Here is a 16,463-nt window from a genome sequence, read left to right as displayed (position 1 = left end):
CGCGGTGACGTCACCGGTGGCCGACGCGCGGGGAGCCGGGTCTCCGAACGGCACCGCCTCCCGCTCGCGCCCTCGCCGCAGGTGACGTCACCGGCCCCCGACGCGCGGAGGGCGGGGCCTTGGGTGCCTCCGCCTCCCGCACCGAACCATCGCTGACGGCGTTGTCATCGGGCCTCGACACGTGGTGACGCCATCAGGCCTCGACGCACGGTGAAGGGGCAGGGCTCGCGGGCGGAGCCTCAGCGGGGTCGGAGCTGAGAGGAGAGGGCGGGGAAAGGCGGCGAACAGAGGGTGTTCGGGGAGGGGCGGGAAGGTGGCGGCCAGAACATGGCGGAACAGATCCCTCTGTACCCGGTGCGCGGCGCGGCGGCCGCGGCCAACCTCAAACGCGTGACCTACTTCAGCGCGGCGGGGCCCGGGCCGGGGGCCGAGCGGTCCAGCAGGTAACGACGGTGCCGCCCCACCCTTCTGCCCAGGCGCCCCTCCCCGCCCGGCCCGGTGGGGTCGGCCCAGGGCGGCCGGCTCCGGAGCCCGGCGGGTGCGCCTGACCCGGGGAGGGCGTCCACGCTCCGGGAGGTGCCCGGGCGCTGCCACGACCCTGGTGCACCCCGGCGCCGGGCTGAGCGCAGAGGAGGAAGCGCGTCGGGTTCGGGGGGCTGCTCCCTCAAGTAGCACTGGCACCGGCAGGTCCCACGGCACCGATCACGCAGTTGTTAGTTTCCGAGACCCGTACTGTGTCACCAGAGAAATCGCGAAGATGGCAGATACAACTTCCAGTTAGTTTTAGAAATACAAACCTTGTTGGGAATCACTTGTGAAGACGTTTCAGTTTGTTTACTAAGTGCACGTTTTACTTGAACGTGTACATGCAAAGTACTTTGTGTTGACAAGAATTTTTGCTCTGAGGAATGGGAAACGGAGATTCAGAAAGGTTAAATTGTTAGTAAGAGGTAGAATTAAACAGTGCAGACCTTTGATTTAAAATGGAAGTCTCATACCCTAGTTGGTTTCAGTTCGTAACTTATTTCTTACCCAAAGGGAAGAATACTACACTTATAGAGTGGTTAGAAAAAGAAACTTATAGGAAGGGGAGATAATGCCTTTCAGAGTTGTTAAAATTTTATTCCTGAGCAATTGTAGAAGCAATCAGCCTTTAGTACATAGAGTGAAAAAGTACAGGTTTCAATATCTAGTTGCTTCAGGATTCCAATTTGATAATAGTTTTTGGTTTGGGCTATTTGAGAGGCTGTAACATGTAGTCAAAAGAGTACATATTATGATGTTACAGAGCTAAATTGAATCTTGGTCCATTTCCGTATTAGCTAGCTGTTTGATCTTAGGTAACCATAAGCCCTAATTTCCTCTGCTGTAAAATGGTGGGGGGGGGCAGTATTTTTCCTCATAGAATTGTTGAGGGTTACAGGAGAAGTTAGTAAGGTGCCCATTTTTAATGTTTGGCCCTGAAGTGGAGAAGTATCGTTTCCTTTCTTCCCTGATATTACCTGGAAGAGTAATTGCGTAGGTAATCTTCTAAGTGGTTGATTTTAGGAGATACTATTTGAAAACGTGCCACCTATTTCACAATAGGTTTCCATCAAAGTTCGCATCTGTGAGTTTTTGCCTTATATATTTTAAGGTTCAGTCATTTGGTAAATATACGTTTAGGATCTCTGTGTCTTCAGGGTGGATACTTCTTTTATTGTCAGGTAATATTTCTCTTTTTGCCTCTGGCAATTTTTTTTTTTTTACTCTGGAGTCTACTTTAGTAGACTGGTGTAGCCACATCTGCTTTTTGTGGATAAATGTTTGCATGGTGTTAGCATTCAGCCTATCTAAGTTGTTTAATTTGATGTGAGTTTCTGTTGGATCATGTTTCTCCATTATTCAATCCGTCAATCTGTGTCTTTTGATTGGTATATTTAGGCCATTACATTTCAGGTAATTATTGATACATTAGAGTTTTTTATTTTTTTATTTTTTATTTTTTTGGTGTGGACCATTTTTAAAGTCTTTATTGAATTTGTTACAATATTGCTTCTGTTTTGTGTTTTCGTTTTTTGGCCCTGAGGCATGTAGGATCTTGGCTCCTGACCAGAGATCAAGCCCGTGCCCCCTGCATTGGAAGGCAAAGTCTTAACCACTGGACCACCAAGGAAGCAAGGAAGTCCCCGATACATTAGAGTTTAAGTGTGCCACTTTATTAATCTGTTTTCTGTTTCTTTGGATTCTCATTCTTCTGTTTCTCTTCTTACTTTCATTTTACTTGAACGCTCTTTTGATATCGCTACAGTGTTTTTTGGTGTAGGTCTTTGTATAGTTTTTGTAGTGTTTGCTCTGGGTATTACAGTATATGTATGTGACTTATCACCATAGTGTATTGGTATCAGTATTTTACTATGTGGAGTGATTTGTGGAAATCTCATTTTGGTTCTTTTACCTCCCTTCTCCCCCCTGCAATTTAAATATCATGTCCTGAGTATCAGATGGTGTTATACTTTCTGTTAAAATCATCAAATATGGCTTATAAAACTTGAGATGATAAGGATAGGTTATTGTATGTACCCATATTTTTGCTCTTTTTGTTCTTCCGTCCTGATGTTTCAGGATTCTCTCTTTTTTCATTTCCTTTCTATTTCAAGACCTTCCTATAGCCCATCTTGAGACTTCATCTTAGAAGGTCTTTATTTCTCCTTTATTCCTGAAAGATAGTTTTATTGGATATAGAATTCCTGGTTGACACTTCTTTTCTTAGTACTTGGAAACTCTTGTTCCACTTCCTTCCAGCCTTCATAGTTTCTGATTAGAAGTCCGGCCTTCATAGTTTCTGATTAGAAGTCCACTGTCATTCAAATTGGTGTTCCCCATAGGTAATGAACGCATCATTTATGTCTGGCTGCTTTCACGTTTTGATGTATGTTGGTATGATTTCTTTGGGTTTAACTTGTTTGGTAGTCACTGAGCTTCTTGAATCTGTTGTATTTCCCACCCCCCCCAATTTAGGGAGTTTTTAGCCATCATTTCTTCAAGTCTTCTTTCATTTCCTCCCCTTTCTCCTCTTCTTTCTGGACTCCAGTGGTACAAATGCTGGATCTTTTGTTAGTTTTACATAATTCCTTTACGCTCTTTTTTCCCCCAGTTTCTTTTATCTGTGTTGTTCAGACTGCGTAAATTCTGTTTACTTGTTCTCAAGTTCCCTAATTCTGTCCTCTGTCATTTTCACTCTACTGAAGATCCCATCCAGTGAGGTTTTGTTTCTACTATTGTATTTTTAAGTTTTATAATTTCTCTTTGTTCCAAGAGAATTTGAAATTGATTGTTGAAGCATATTTATGTTTGGTGCTTGAAATGCTTGTTACGTAATATTCCAGTATCTGAGGTAGTCTTAGTTTTGGTGTCACTTGATTGTCTTTTTTAATTCATACTGTCAGTGTTTTGGTTCTTTGTATGATGGATGGTTTTTGATTGTTTCCTGGATATTTCATCTATTAGGAGAATGTGGGCCCTATTAATATCTTTTATTTTAGCAGATGATCACCCTGTTTAGATTTAGCACATAGGACCTGGCCTACCTTTGTCGGCTATGGTTCCAATGACAGTTTAATTCTCAGGGTTGTGATTTTTGGTGTGCTTGGTTTATGTGGTGCTACTGGAGCTCTTACTTGTCTCTACTTATGCTGCTGAGGAAAAGAAGGGATTTCCCTAGGCCCTTTTGGTGAGAGGTGGTGGTGTCATCCCACGTGGATGGCGAGGCTGTGTTGGCTGGGCAGTGGCTGTGGACGTACCCTCTACATATGTGCCCCCTGACTTCCTTGGTGTGTCTTGGTAGGAGAGGAGACTCAGCACCACTGTGGCCAGGAGGCTTTCTGTGCCCAAATCCTTTTTGCTGGTGCCTCTGGCTGCTCTGGCATCTTGGGGAAGAGGAGAGGCCATGGATAGAAGCCATTTCCTGAGCTGGCTGCTTCAGTCGTGGGGTTGCACTTGCTGGTGCTGCTGGCCGCCCTCCACCCTGCTGAGAGAGGGGTGCCTCAGGCTCATGGGGACACGGAGGCTTCCTGAGGCCTCGCATCTCTTGTTGTGGCAGGGGCCCTAACTGGTGCCACCTGGATGCCCTCGTGTCCCTGGGTGGGATAGGGGAGTCTTAGGCCCGTGGGGAAGAATGCCAATTCCCGTGACTACTTGTTAATCTTATCTTGCTGGGGGTGGTGGACTCTTGTTCTGCCAGGGGAGTAGTGGCCTTCCTGGGCTGCCTTTTCTTGCTAGGTTGGGAGTTAGGCGATGCTGGGCCTTTGTCCTTCCTTTTGTCCGGTGGGGGCACGTAAGACGTCCTGCCACTGTGTTCCTCCAGTTCTGCATCCCAGATCAGCCCAGCTCTCTTCCTCTCACTGCTGCTGTCTTCCCACCTTCCAGAGCTCTCCTGTGGTTGGCTCTTGCTTTATTTCCAAGGTTTATAGTTGTACTTAGGTGAGAGGAGCAGGGAGAAATGGATTGTGACTGGAAGTTGTGCTTCTACGTTATTTTGTGAAGTTTGACTTTGGTTGTATTTTATCATGGTAACATTTACGTATAGTTTAAAAAGTTAATTGGTGGTAAAAGGCTTATGATAAGATACTGTGGCTCTCTACCCCTCATCTTCATTCTCCCTTATCCCAGCCTCTCATCCCACAGGCAGTTACTTTGGACTCTTCTAGCTGTTTCTTCTGGCATTTACACATTTCCATTATTTCAGTGGCATTATTCTTGACTTTGTCAGCATCTGAAATGACTATTTCTAAAGGCTTCCTTGATCTCAACCCCCACCAGCATAAAATGGGATGCTCCTGCCAGGCTCCTGTAGGACTCTGTTTCCCCTCATACCACAGATTGCACTTGACTATAACTGCTTCTCTTCTCATTAGACTTTAAGTTCCGTGAATAGAGTGGCAGTGATGGTCAGATTTTACCCCTGTTACCTGGCCCCATGGGATGAATAGGAAAATGTTCCCTTCTCTTTTACTTTCTGGCCCCGTGAGATGTGTAGGGAAATGTTCCCTTCTCTTTTACTTTCTGGAAGACATTGTGTAAAGTTGGTATTACTTTTTTAAATGTTTGCTATTTTCCAGTGAAACCATCTGGACATGGAGATTTCTTTTTAGGGTGTTTTAATTTAAAATTCAGTTTCTTTAATAGTTATTGAGCTATTCAAATGATGTATTTCATATTTGGTGAGTTTTGATAGTTTGTGCCCCGTGACCAATTGGTTTGTTTGCTGTATTTATGTGTGTAGAGTTGTTTGTGGTAGTCCTGTATTTCCCTTTTGATGTTGTTTCATTCAGGTGTTGGTGGTTTGTGCCTTCACTTCTATTTGTTGGTCATTCCTGCTAGAGGTTTGATCTTTTCAAAGATCCATCTTTATTTTACTTATTTTTTCTATCGTTTTCTTTTTTTCAACTTCATTAATTTCTGCTCTTGATTTTTTCCTTCCTTTGCTTACATTAGGCTTATTTTTCTCTTCCTCTCATTTCTTAATGTGAGAGCTTGGATTATTGATTAGAGACTTCTTTTTTAGTGTAAATGTTTAGTGCTGTAAATTTCACCCTTGGTACTGACTTATCTGTGTCCAACAAATTCTGGTATTTTGATTTTCTCTGAGACATCCTCTCTGACCCATGGATTATTTAGAAGTGTGTTTGGAAAATTTACTATTATCTTCCTGTTAACTAATATCTAGTGTGATTCCTTTGTGATCAAAGAACACACTTTGTGTGATTTCAGTTATTCTAAATTTGGTGCACTTTGTGACTGGGGATATGGTCTGCATCTGTAAGAATTCCTGGGGCTCTTGAAAAGAAAGTGTATGGTGCTGTTGTTGGGTGAAATGTTCTGAAATGTGATTAGATCCCGTTAGTTAATGGTGTTGAGTTCTTCTCTCCTTGCTGGTTTACTGTCTAGTTGTTGTATGGGTTGTTGAGGGTGGGTAGTTGAAGTCTCTTGAGTGTAATCATGGACTTGTCTATTTCTCCTTTTAGTTTTTTCAATTTTTGCTTCACATATTTTGCAGGTCTGTTGTTCAGTGCATTCGTGTTTGGGATTGCTTTGTGTTCTTGATGGACTGACACTTTTATCCTTATGTAATTTCCCTGTCTGTCTCTAGTAATTTTATTGCTCTGAAGTTTACTTTAACTGACATTAATATAGCCACTTCTGCTTTCTTTTGATTTTTGTTGGCCTGGCGTATAATTTTCCATCCTTTTAAATTCAACCTACTTATATTTAAAGTGAGTTTCTTTTAGTCTGTATATGGTTGGTTTATATTTTTTATCCACTCTGCTGATCTGTGTCTTAGAGTTGATGTATTTAGAACATTTACATTCATTGTAGTGATGGTTAGTCAGTGCTTACATCTGCCATTTTACTTTTTGTTTTCTGTGTTTTTTGTTTCTCTGTTTTCTTTTTCCTGCTTTCTTGTGAGTTACTTTGAACACTTTTTATAATTCCATTTTGATTTACTTATGGTGTTTTATGTTGGATCTTCTCTTTGTATAAATACTATTTAGCAGTTCTAGATATTATATTATACATACATAACTCATCACAGTATACTTGTGTTGATATTTTATCAATTTGAGTAAAGTGTATAATCCTTACCTTACATGCTTTTATTCTCCCCTATTGGTAATGTAATTATGGGCATACCTTGTTTTATTGTGCTTTGCATTATTGTGTTTTTTACAAATTGAAGGTTTGTGGCAACCCTGCATTGTTAGATGATGGTTAGCATTTTTAAGTAATAAAGTATTTTTCAATTAAGGCACTTTTTTTTATTACACATAATGCTGTTGCACACTTAATAGACTACAGTACATTGTAAACATAACTTTTATAGGCACCAGAAGACCAAAAATTCATGTGACTCACTTTATTGCCATATTTGCTTTATTTCAGTGGTCTGGAACAGAACCCACAATAACTGAGGTATGCTTGTGTCTTGTAAAATTATATGTAAATTTTACATATGTAAAAGTACTTATATATTTCCCTTACATACAATTAGAATTGTACATCAGACAGTGTTGTAATTTTTGCTTCATCTCTCAAACATAATTTAGCAAACTCAAGCGGAGAAGGATGGTCTATTATACTGACCCATATTTTTGCTATTTCTGTTGTTCTTTTATTTCCTGATGTACCAGAATTCTTTATTTTATTGTTTTTGTTCTGTTTTAAGAATTCCTTAGCTATACTTTGAGGGTAGGTCTGCTGGAAACAAATCTTTTAGTTTTACTTCATCTGAGGATGTCTTATTTCCCCTTCACTCCTAAAGGATATTTTCACCAGATATACAGTTTGGGACCGAGCACTTGAAAAATGTTATGTCACTTCTTTTTGGCCTGCATGATTCTTGATGAGAAATCTGATGTCATTTGAATGATTTTTCCTTTGTAGGTAAGATATCATCATTTCTCACTACTTTCAAACTTTGTCTTTAGTTTTCAGTAGTTTGATTTTTATGGGCCTTAGCATAGATTTCTTTGAGTTTATACTGTTTCACTTAGTTTCTTGAATCTTTTGTCAAATAGAAGTGTTCAGCCTTTATTTGTTTGAATACTTATGTTTGGGACCTTCTTTTTTCTCTTCTTCTGATACTCTAGTGACACCCTGTGAGAGCTTTTCTTTTAGTCCCATATGGTCATGAATTCTGTTCATTTGTTTTAAGTCTGTTTTCTATTCAGATTGGGTGATTTCTGTTGTTTTGTCTTCAAGTTCATTGATTTTTCCTCTGTCTCCTTCATTGTGCTGCTGAGCGTATCCATTCAGTTTTTAAGTCTCTGCTATTTTTTTTCTCGTTTCAAAATTTCCAGTTGATACTAATTTATATTAGCTGTTTCTTTGCTGAGTCTTTCTATTCTTTTGCATATGCTTCAACATGTTTGTACTGCCCGTTGAAACATTTTTATGATGAATGTTTTAAAACCCTTGTCAGATAATTGCAACATCTGCATCATTTTGATGGCAACATCTGCATCATTTTGATGTTAACATCTCTTGACTCTCTTTTCTCATTCAAGGTGAGGTTTTTTAGTTTTTGGTGTAATGAGTGATTTTTGCTTGTATCCTGGACATTTTGGTGTTATGCTGTGGGGCTGTGGACCTTATTTAAGTCTTCTGTTTTATCAGTGTCTTTTAAAAAGAGACTCATGCTGAGAACAGATGCCTATTGTCTGATTATCTCTAAAATATTAGTACGTTTCTTGGTAGAGGCAACACAGGTTTTTTTTTTTTTAGTGTTAGTTTTCTCATTGAGCATCTACACACAATTTTCTCTGAATCTTAAAAATTTTACAATTATCATGATGATAAAAAAAACTTTACTATTTGTAAAGATGAAACTTTTCCTTTGCTGTGATGGTTTGCAATTGAAAGCTTTTTTAAAGTACAGAATGATTAGTAAGATAGCATTTATCCAAGTACCCAGGCCCAGGATTCCTTGGAATCAGAGACATAGTCTTAAAATTTATAGAATTAATTTCCTTCACAGGGGCTCTAGTTTGCGCACGTTTACGACATTCTTCACACTTGCCAGCATGGAAATGTCTCACTTAATTTTCTAACCTGACAGTGTCAGCATGAAGATAGAATTGGTGATTGGGACAGCGCATTCTGGGCAACTGGAGTGTGTGTCCTGAGCTAACTGGCCTGCTCATCTGTAAATTTCTAGATTGACATTTACATATATTAGATATCGTACCATTAACTCTGGTTCAGAAGTTTGTCTCCATTTATGCATAGCGTTAGTGTAATTTCTTATTTGAGAAGTTGGTATTCTCATCTCTTACAGAACATTGTGTAAGAGGAGTCAGTAACTCCAAGGTTACCACATACACAGTGTGTGGCCGGGGTGCCTCAGCTTGTGGGACGGCCTGACCCTTGTGGCTGTTGCTTGTTTTTGCTGCTGATGTCAAGGAATGCTGCTCTGGTGCTGTTACTTAAAAAAAAATTTTTTTTTTTTTTTTAACTATTCCCTTGTTCATCTCCTCTGCTGCTGTAGGAAGGAAGGAGTTCCAGTTTTTCAGAAGTTCATATAGTTTTGCTGCTCATTAATGAGTCATCAGTGACACAGTTGAACTTGGAAGCTGTATTTGATGAAGAAAATATGCACATTTCTCTATAGCATTTTGTCGCTTTGTTTTTCTGTGTTATTAACGTATAGTCAAAGAGGGAGTGTTTATTTTTCTTAAAGAAGGTTTAAGCATTAGGCATATTTTAAATGTTTTTCTCCCTTTAATATCAGTCGACTCTCAGAAATGTTTCTCATCCAAGTGGAAACAATAAGGCTGTTGGATACTTAAGATAAAAATGTGAGTTTAAGATAGTTATTGTACTGACCTACTTTTACTTAGATACATGTAAATTATTCGTCTTCCAGTACTTGAATGTTTTGTTGAAAGTTCCTAATTTTTTTAAACCTTTGGCAGCAGCTAAGATAGCTGTCTTCAGTTCTTACCGTGGCGGTACTCTTGGGTTCAGTATCATCCATTCTGTCGTCTTTGTTCACATTGTTTTTACTCATTTAAAAAATATGTTTCCAGAATTATACTTAATTGCTGGAAACGTTGATCTTTCTTGAGTGACAAACCAATTAAGTGTGTATGACACCAGGCAACAAAGACACTTAAGAGTCTCTGCTTATCCTGTCTCTGAAAAATCCATTATTCATCATCTTATTGTTTTTAAATACTGAGGTAAAATTTTCAATACAATAGGAAAATTGCTTTGGAAGTGGAATAAATTGCTTGCCAGTTCAAAGGCTCCATTTCTGAAGTTGAGGTTACTAAACATGATGTTGCTTATATTCATTATCTTTCAGACTCATTGTACTGCTTTTCTAGCATTAAACTTGATAAGATTGTGACTTTTGCTAAAAAACAACACAATGGCTAAAAGAACTTAATGAAAAAGACTAAAAATCTCATTTTGTATACTATATTATAATATATTTAAGTGGTGTTTTGAATTTTAATTGCATTTTGTATAAATATTCATTTTCTAGTTGATTGTTTTAAAAGAAGTAATCTTACACAGAAGTAAGAAAACAGGAATTTTTGAGAGGAAAAGTATTAGTTCTGTTTTAGATTATGTAATTTTTTGCCTAAACCATCTCAAATGATAGGTCACTTGCTGTAGGGATGTTTGGTGATGGTATCAGTAGTAATTGTAGTTGTTTGTAGAAGATTATATGGAGAGATTAAAATGAGTATCCCTTTGATCAGTGGAGTAAGGTGTTCAAAAGAGAGGTGAAAATGGTGACTGCTACTTCTCCTGACATATGCTTTCAGCCAGAGGTCTTCTGCCCTCTTGTTTTTAGTGATGATATGGTATTCTACATGTATTAAAAGCAACTCTAATCATTGATATTGAGGTTTTTCCAGGCTTTTGGGGTGATCATTATCTTTATAGATATATCTTGTATATATTTTTAATTTTATGAGGTAATAGAACCTGTGCGTTAAAGTTTAATTGCATTACCAAAAAAAAAAAAAAAAAGGCTTTCAATGCATCTTCACAAATTAGTCTCCAAAAAGTTGTTCACATTCTTACCAGCAATAAGAGTCCCTGATTATACGAGACTGTTGGCCATACCAAATGTTAAGAATTATTTTTTCAGTTGTTTTAATTTGCATGTTTTAAACGTCCTTTTTGAAAACAAAAATTGTTCCCAGGCTTAAAGTCTTCCACTTCCTTCCCCTTCCACTTTGAATTCACATTATGCTCTTCCTTTTGGCTTCCCAGTCTGTGGGGCTGGCCCCCTGCGTCTGCAGCTGCATTTGCCGCCGCTCTGCCTGGCTCGCTCCCTCAGCCACGCTGGCTGTCTCCCCTCCTGCAGCCCTCCAGGCTCTGCAGCCCCTTCTGGGTCTTCCTAGACCTTGGTGTGCTTGGCTGCTTTTCATCCAGGTGTCACTTCTTGAGACTCAGGCTCCTGGACAATCTGAGGAAGACCCCTCCTGTCACTTCTGGTCTCATCACCCCCTTTATTGTCTTCCTAGCACTTTCCCCTTGGAAAATAGTTTACGTCTTGTTTTTGTCCCGTTAGTACCTAAGCTATGTATGAGCAGGGGCTCTGTGTGCCTCTTTGCTTCTGTACCCGCAGGGACAGCGCTAGCACATAGTAGACGCTCAAGTGTTTGTTGTAAGGTCCTAATGTGGTGCAGTGTAATTTTCTAAGGATAGCTGTATTTCTTCCTTTGTGAATTGTCTTTGTTCATGTGTCATTCAAAGTGTTTGCTTTTTTATTGATTTTTATTGATTTGGGAGAACTGCTTATAAAGAATCATTTTTTCTGTCATGTGCTGCATATTTTTCCCCAATTTCTCATTTGCTTTAAAGTTTTCTTCCTTGATGATGCAGAATACAGACCTCCAGAGTGCCTGGCCATAGTAAGGACTCAGTAAACTTTAGCCATCCATTTTCCCGGGCTCCTTCGTCTAAGACGCCTGCAGGAGTTCTTTTTCCTTTTGGTTTATTGTCTAATTGACAAGCCTGTTCCCCAAATGATCGATCTCTTGAGTAAACTTGCCCTGTGTGTAAGGATGCAGCACACAGACCGTGGCAGCCAGCAGGAGGATGAGGAGAAAGGGCCTCGTGGTAAATGCAGGTAAAACCGTGTTGTAGGAATTAGCTCGGCGCACTTGAGGGCATGGGTAGTGATAGGGGAATATCTGTCTTCCAGCGGTTACTTGGCTGCCGGGGAGCAGGGTATCATCAACAATAATTACAGAAATTTGTTCTTTTTAAAAAGATTGTGGTAAAGTATACGTAACATAAGAGATACCATCTTAACCGTTTTTAAGTGCACAGTAAATGGCATTAAGTACGTTACTGTTGTTGTGTAACCGCCACCACCGTCTACCCACAGAACTTCCATCTTCCCAAACTGAAACTCTGTGCCCCTTAGACACTGACTTCCACCCTACCGCACTGCCCGCTCACCCCTGTCTTCCTTCTGTCTCTGGAGTTGACTGCCCTTGGGACCTCATGTAGGTGGACTCATTCAGTGTTGGTCTTCTTGTGTCCGGCTTATTTCACTGAGCATAATGTCCTGAGGGTTCTTGTTGTAGCTTGTATCAATTTTCTTCCTTTTCGTGGCTGAATGATATCCCATTGTATGTATGGTCCGCGTTTGTCTGTGGACATTTGAGTTTCTGTTCTTTCTTATAGTATGGTTTTCTGCGTTAATTGTCTAAAACTGGGAATTAAATGAATAAATGTGAAGTGCCTAGATTAATGCCTGAGAGTCTGAGCTTTCAGTAACTGTTCAGGGCCGGTTTCTTCTCCTTTAGATCAGCACCGTCATCCTCAGCAGTGAATTATTCATCAGCAGGGTCGTGGGAGGGACAGGTTGGTGGCTCCTTCACTCAGTCTTCTGTTTTCCGCGAGGCCTCCCTTCCCTGCAGGAGGGGAGGGGTGGTTGCCTAGTTGGGTGGGAGAGGGGCTGCAGTGTAAGGATCCAGATGTTGCTTTCAGAGCTTTCAGTCGGTTCGTATTTCCTCGTCCCTTCAGACTCCTCCCAGAGGCACCGAGTGCTGCGGGTCTTCAGCCCTGCTAGGGTCCTGAGGTTCCAACGCTTGGTTCTCTGGTTTCTTCACTGCTAGCTTCACACTCCATTTTCGTGGTTCTGCTTAGTTGTTTACCATCCATCCGCTTTCCCCAGCTTCTTACATTTTGTCATCTCCTCTTTTGTTTTCTGTTCTTGTAGATTTACGCCTTTAAAAAAAAGCAATTTTTTGGATATTGAAAGTAGATTATTAATCTTTCCATGAAAGATTAAACATGAAACATTTTAATCTTGAAACATGAAACATTTTTTCATTTTACACGTGTCTGTCTGATTCATTCTTCTCTTTCAGAAGACTGCTTTTCTGGGTTTCTTACTCTACGTACTGGCATAGACCTCCAACAGCTCTTATCGCAGGAGATAGTAGCTTTCGTTATCAAGGGAGACTGCTGCCTTTTTCTCAGCTCCAGTCGCAGAATTTTCCTGGACACCTTTGGCTTAGCTTGGTTGGCTGCCTGTCCCTGACCAACCACAGGAGGGTTTGAGGTCCCAGGCAGCTGCACAGCAGTCCTTCCTGGGTGGTGGGTGGAGTGGGCCAGATTTCTAAGGAAAGAGCAGCTGGTGAGGCCAAAGAATAAATTCCCTTCCACTGCTGATCTCCCAGCTCCTGCCTGTCCTTGGCGGGCCAGCTCTATTTATTGTAGCTGCCTGCGTCTTGTTTCAGAGACCTCAGACTGAAAATGAGTAAAACCAGACTCCAGCTTCTCACTGTGCTGTCAGAAGCCTGCTCCTGCTAGCATTTTCTGTCCTACTGAGTGGGACTGCCGTCCTCCTTCCCATACGGGCCAGTCATCCTCAGGCTCTGTGTCCTCTGAGTTCATAGTCAGACACCACCTGTCTGTCTGCTCTAGCTCTTAAATGCCCCGAATCTACCCACCTCTCTCCTTTTTGCTCCAGCTCCTTTGTTCAAGCACCGTCTGTCTCTGTCCTGGACTCCGGCAGCGGCCTCCCAATTGGCTCCAGCCCTGCCTCGACCAGCTCTCCAGGGCAGCCAGAGTGTAGAGTGAACCTCATGCCTGCCTCTCGCTGGAGATGGTTGTCTCTCCTGTGATCTGCAAGGGCCTCCACCGCCACGTTCCTTCTTGCCTTCCGGGCTCACGAGAGGCCCTGGTCTTACGTCTGCACGGGCCACCCCTGCTGCCCCTCTTATCTTCCGAAATGCGTCCAGCTAAACTGAATTTTCCATACAAGAGGGGAGCGGCCTCGGCCGTAGTCCACTGGTAGTGTAGGACCCCGTGTGACGCCAAAGGTGACCGTCTTCCCCTTACGTAGGTAGATGCATGCAGCCCCGTCTGATAAGGCTAAGGTACATTGCTTCCAGTGTTTTTGGTGTTTCTCGTAGCTCTCATAATGGTGGGAGTTTAAATTTGCAGTCTGGCAATATGTATCAAGTATTTTAGAGCTTATGACTTTACATAACAATTCTCGTCCTGGGAATCTCTGAAAGAATTCATCTAAAATATGGGAGAAGTGCTATGCACAGATATATTCACTGAAATATTTTTTAATGAGGAGTTATAAATGTCTTCCCTGTAGGGGATAACTGAGTAACCTGGTAAATCCACTTGCTGGACTATTTTTTAGTTACCAAATGTTGAGAAGACAGTAGAGAAACTTAGGTGGGAGGCTGGCATTGGTCTTCACGTCCAAGGACTTTTTCCCATCATTGAATTCCATTTGGGCTTGGATTCTTGACAGCTAGGCACTTATTTTAAGAATAAAGTCTCATGAAGCCAGGCTTTGGGAATCTTGCCTGCTGACCTTTACACAGAATCCTAGTAGGCAGAGTGCTACATGGCACCGTTGCCGTACACTCACATGTGCACCAGCACACACAGGCGTCCACCCACCCACCCATGCACAGGCCGCACACACGTGCACACACACACAGCTCCCTGAAGGATTCTAAAAAGATAGCTAACTGCAGATGTAAAGCTTGTTAAAAACTGTAGGAGATGCATTTTACTAAAGTGCAGAGCAGAATGGAAATTCTGCTAGTGTTGTTAGATATTCTTTTTTTTTTTAACATCTTTATTGGAGTATAATTGCCTTACAATGGCGTGTTAGTTTCTGCTTTACAACAAAGTGAATCAGTTATACATATACATATGTTCCCATATCTCTTCCCTCTGCGTCTCCCTCCCTCCCGCCCTCCCCATCCCACCCCTCTAGGTGGTCACAAAGCACCAAGCTGATCTCCCTGTGCTATGCGGCTGCTTCCCACTAGTGTTAGATATTCTTGATTATCTGGAGCACTCATCATTGTCCATCCTTCTGTAGGCCTTCATTTCCAAAATGTTGGCTTTCAAGAGTGACAGGAGATCTAGAGAAAGAAGATAGTAATGATGGAGAAAATGACAAGTGTCCAGGTGCCCACAGGTCTTAGAGGCAGTGGCAGGAGAGAAGATGGAGAAGCTGTAGATGGAAGAAGTAATTGAGAGTGGACATCTAGTCGAGTCTGAGAATTTTTTTCCCTTGAGTATAATTTCCCTAGTTGTTCATTATAAGATATTTCAAGCATACAGAAACATCAGAAGAATGGTCTTTTATGTAGATACAACAACTACACGTGGAAGGCTGCTTGGAGGGTTCTGCTCACGGCATGGTAATGGCAGCTTCTTTGGACAGCCTTTCCTTTCCTGCTTGCCTCGGTTAAGGTTTTTGCAAAGGAAAGTAGCATTACTGTGCAGTGTTATTTGTAATGGTTTGCTTCCCCTGAAGACAGCTTAGTATGAGGGGAAAAGAAAAGTGTGATTAGTAGAACTGGGCCAGCTCTTGCCCTAAGCCAGACCCGTATCGTACACAGAAGACTGCGCGGCCGGCCTCAGGGCTCTGTTCTTTCCTTTATCCAGGTACCAGCTGGAAGATGAGTCTGCGCATTTGGATGAAATGCCACTCATGATGTCTGAAGAAGGCTTTGAGAATGACGAAAGTGATTACCACAGATTGCCACGAGCTAGGATCATGCGGAGAAAGAGAGGCCTAGAGTGGTTTGTCTGTGGAGGATGGAAGTTCCTCTGTACCAGGTTTGTTATCCATTGCCGCCTAGCCTCCTACACACCAAGGTTACACAGTTATGTATAAGCTTAGCTTCTAAACACATTTGTTTCTATATCAAACTAAAGGAAGCCACTCTCTAAGTGACATCATGGAGAGTATTAATAACCTTAGTCAAAACCAAACAGTGCTAAGGGACAGAAAGCCAAATTCACTTCTTTGTGAGATGTTTTAATGTTTAAAAGATGGAGAAAATTAGTGATTTTGTAATTACTGCATGGTAGAATTAATTCTGGTCACTGTATTGACATTTATGAACTGTGTTCCTTTCATTTCCATTGGTGATTATAGAGGCGTCCCTTGGTATCTGTGGAGGATTGGCTCTGGGACCCCTGTGGAGGACTGGTTCTGAGACCCAAATCAGTGGATGCTCAAGTCCCTCTATTTTTTCAGTTATACGTGTATATATATATGTTTTTTTCAGATTCTTTTCTATTATAGGTTATTACAAGATATTGAATATAGTTCCCTGTGCTATACAGTTGGTCCTTGTTGTTTATCTATTTTGTATATAGTAGTATGTATACGTTAATCCCAGACTCCTAATCTACGCCCCCCCCCGCCCTCCCTGCTATCCCCATTGGTAACCGTAAGTTTGTTTTCTATATCTGTGAGTCTGTTTCTGTTTTGTAAATAAGTTCATTTGTATCATTTTTTACTTTCCACATATAAGCAATATCACATGATATTTATCTTTTCTCTGAATGACTCGCTTCACTTAATAGGATAATCTCTAGGTACATCCATGTTGCTGCAAATGGCATTATTTTGTTCTTTTTTATGGCTGAGTAATATTCCATTGTATATCTGTACCAGG

At 41.3% G+C, this 16,463-nt stretch overlaps 1 protein-coding gene across 3 annotated transcripts in view; it reads left to right on the top strand.

Moving 5' to 3' along the window:
• The first annotated feature begins 203 nt into the window (after positions 1 to 203).
• The window catches only part of ATP9B (ATPase phospholipid transporting 9B (putative)), a 205,300-nt gene continuing 189,040 nt past the window's right edge, over positions 204 to 16,463 (top strand). Inside the window, exons 1-2 of one of the 3 annotated variants that reach the window (XM_059040457.2) lie at positions 204 to 443; positions 15,442 to 15,615. In XM_059040457.2, the coding sequence (XP_058896440.1) occupies positions 328 to 443; positions 15,442 to 15,615 (290 nt within the window). In that variant the 5' untranslated portion in view covers positions 204 to 327. The remainder of the gene's footprint in view (positions 444 to 15,441; positions 15,616 to 16,463) is intronic. The other 2 variants (XM_067015936.1, XM_067015933.1) reach the window with 2 other exon arrangements.

Source organism: Kogia breviceps, chromosome 15 (genome assembly GCF_026419965.1).
Source record: "Kogia breviceps isolate mKogBre1 chromosome 15, mKogBre1 haplotype 1, whole genome shotgun sequence".
In the NCBI taxonomy this organism is placed as follows: Eukaryota; Metazoa; Chordata; class Mammalia; order Artiodactyla; family Physeteridae; genus Kogia; species Kogia breviceps.
This window is presented reverse-complemented; position numbering and strand designations above follow the sequence as displayed.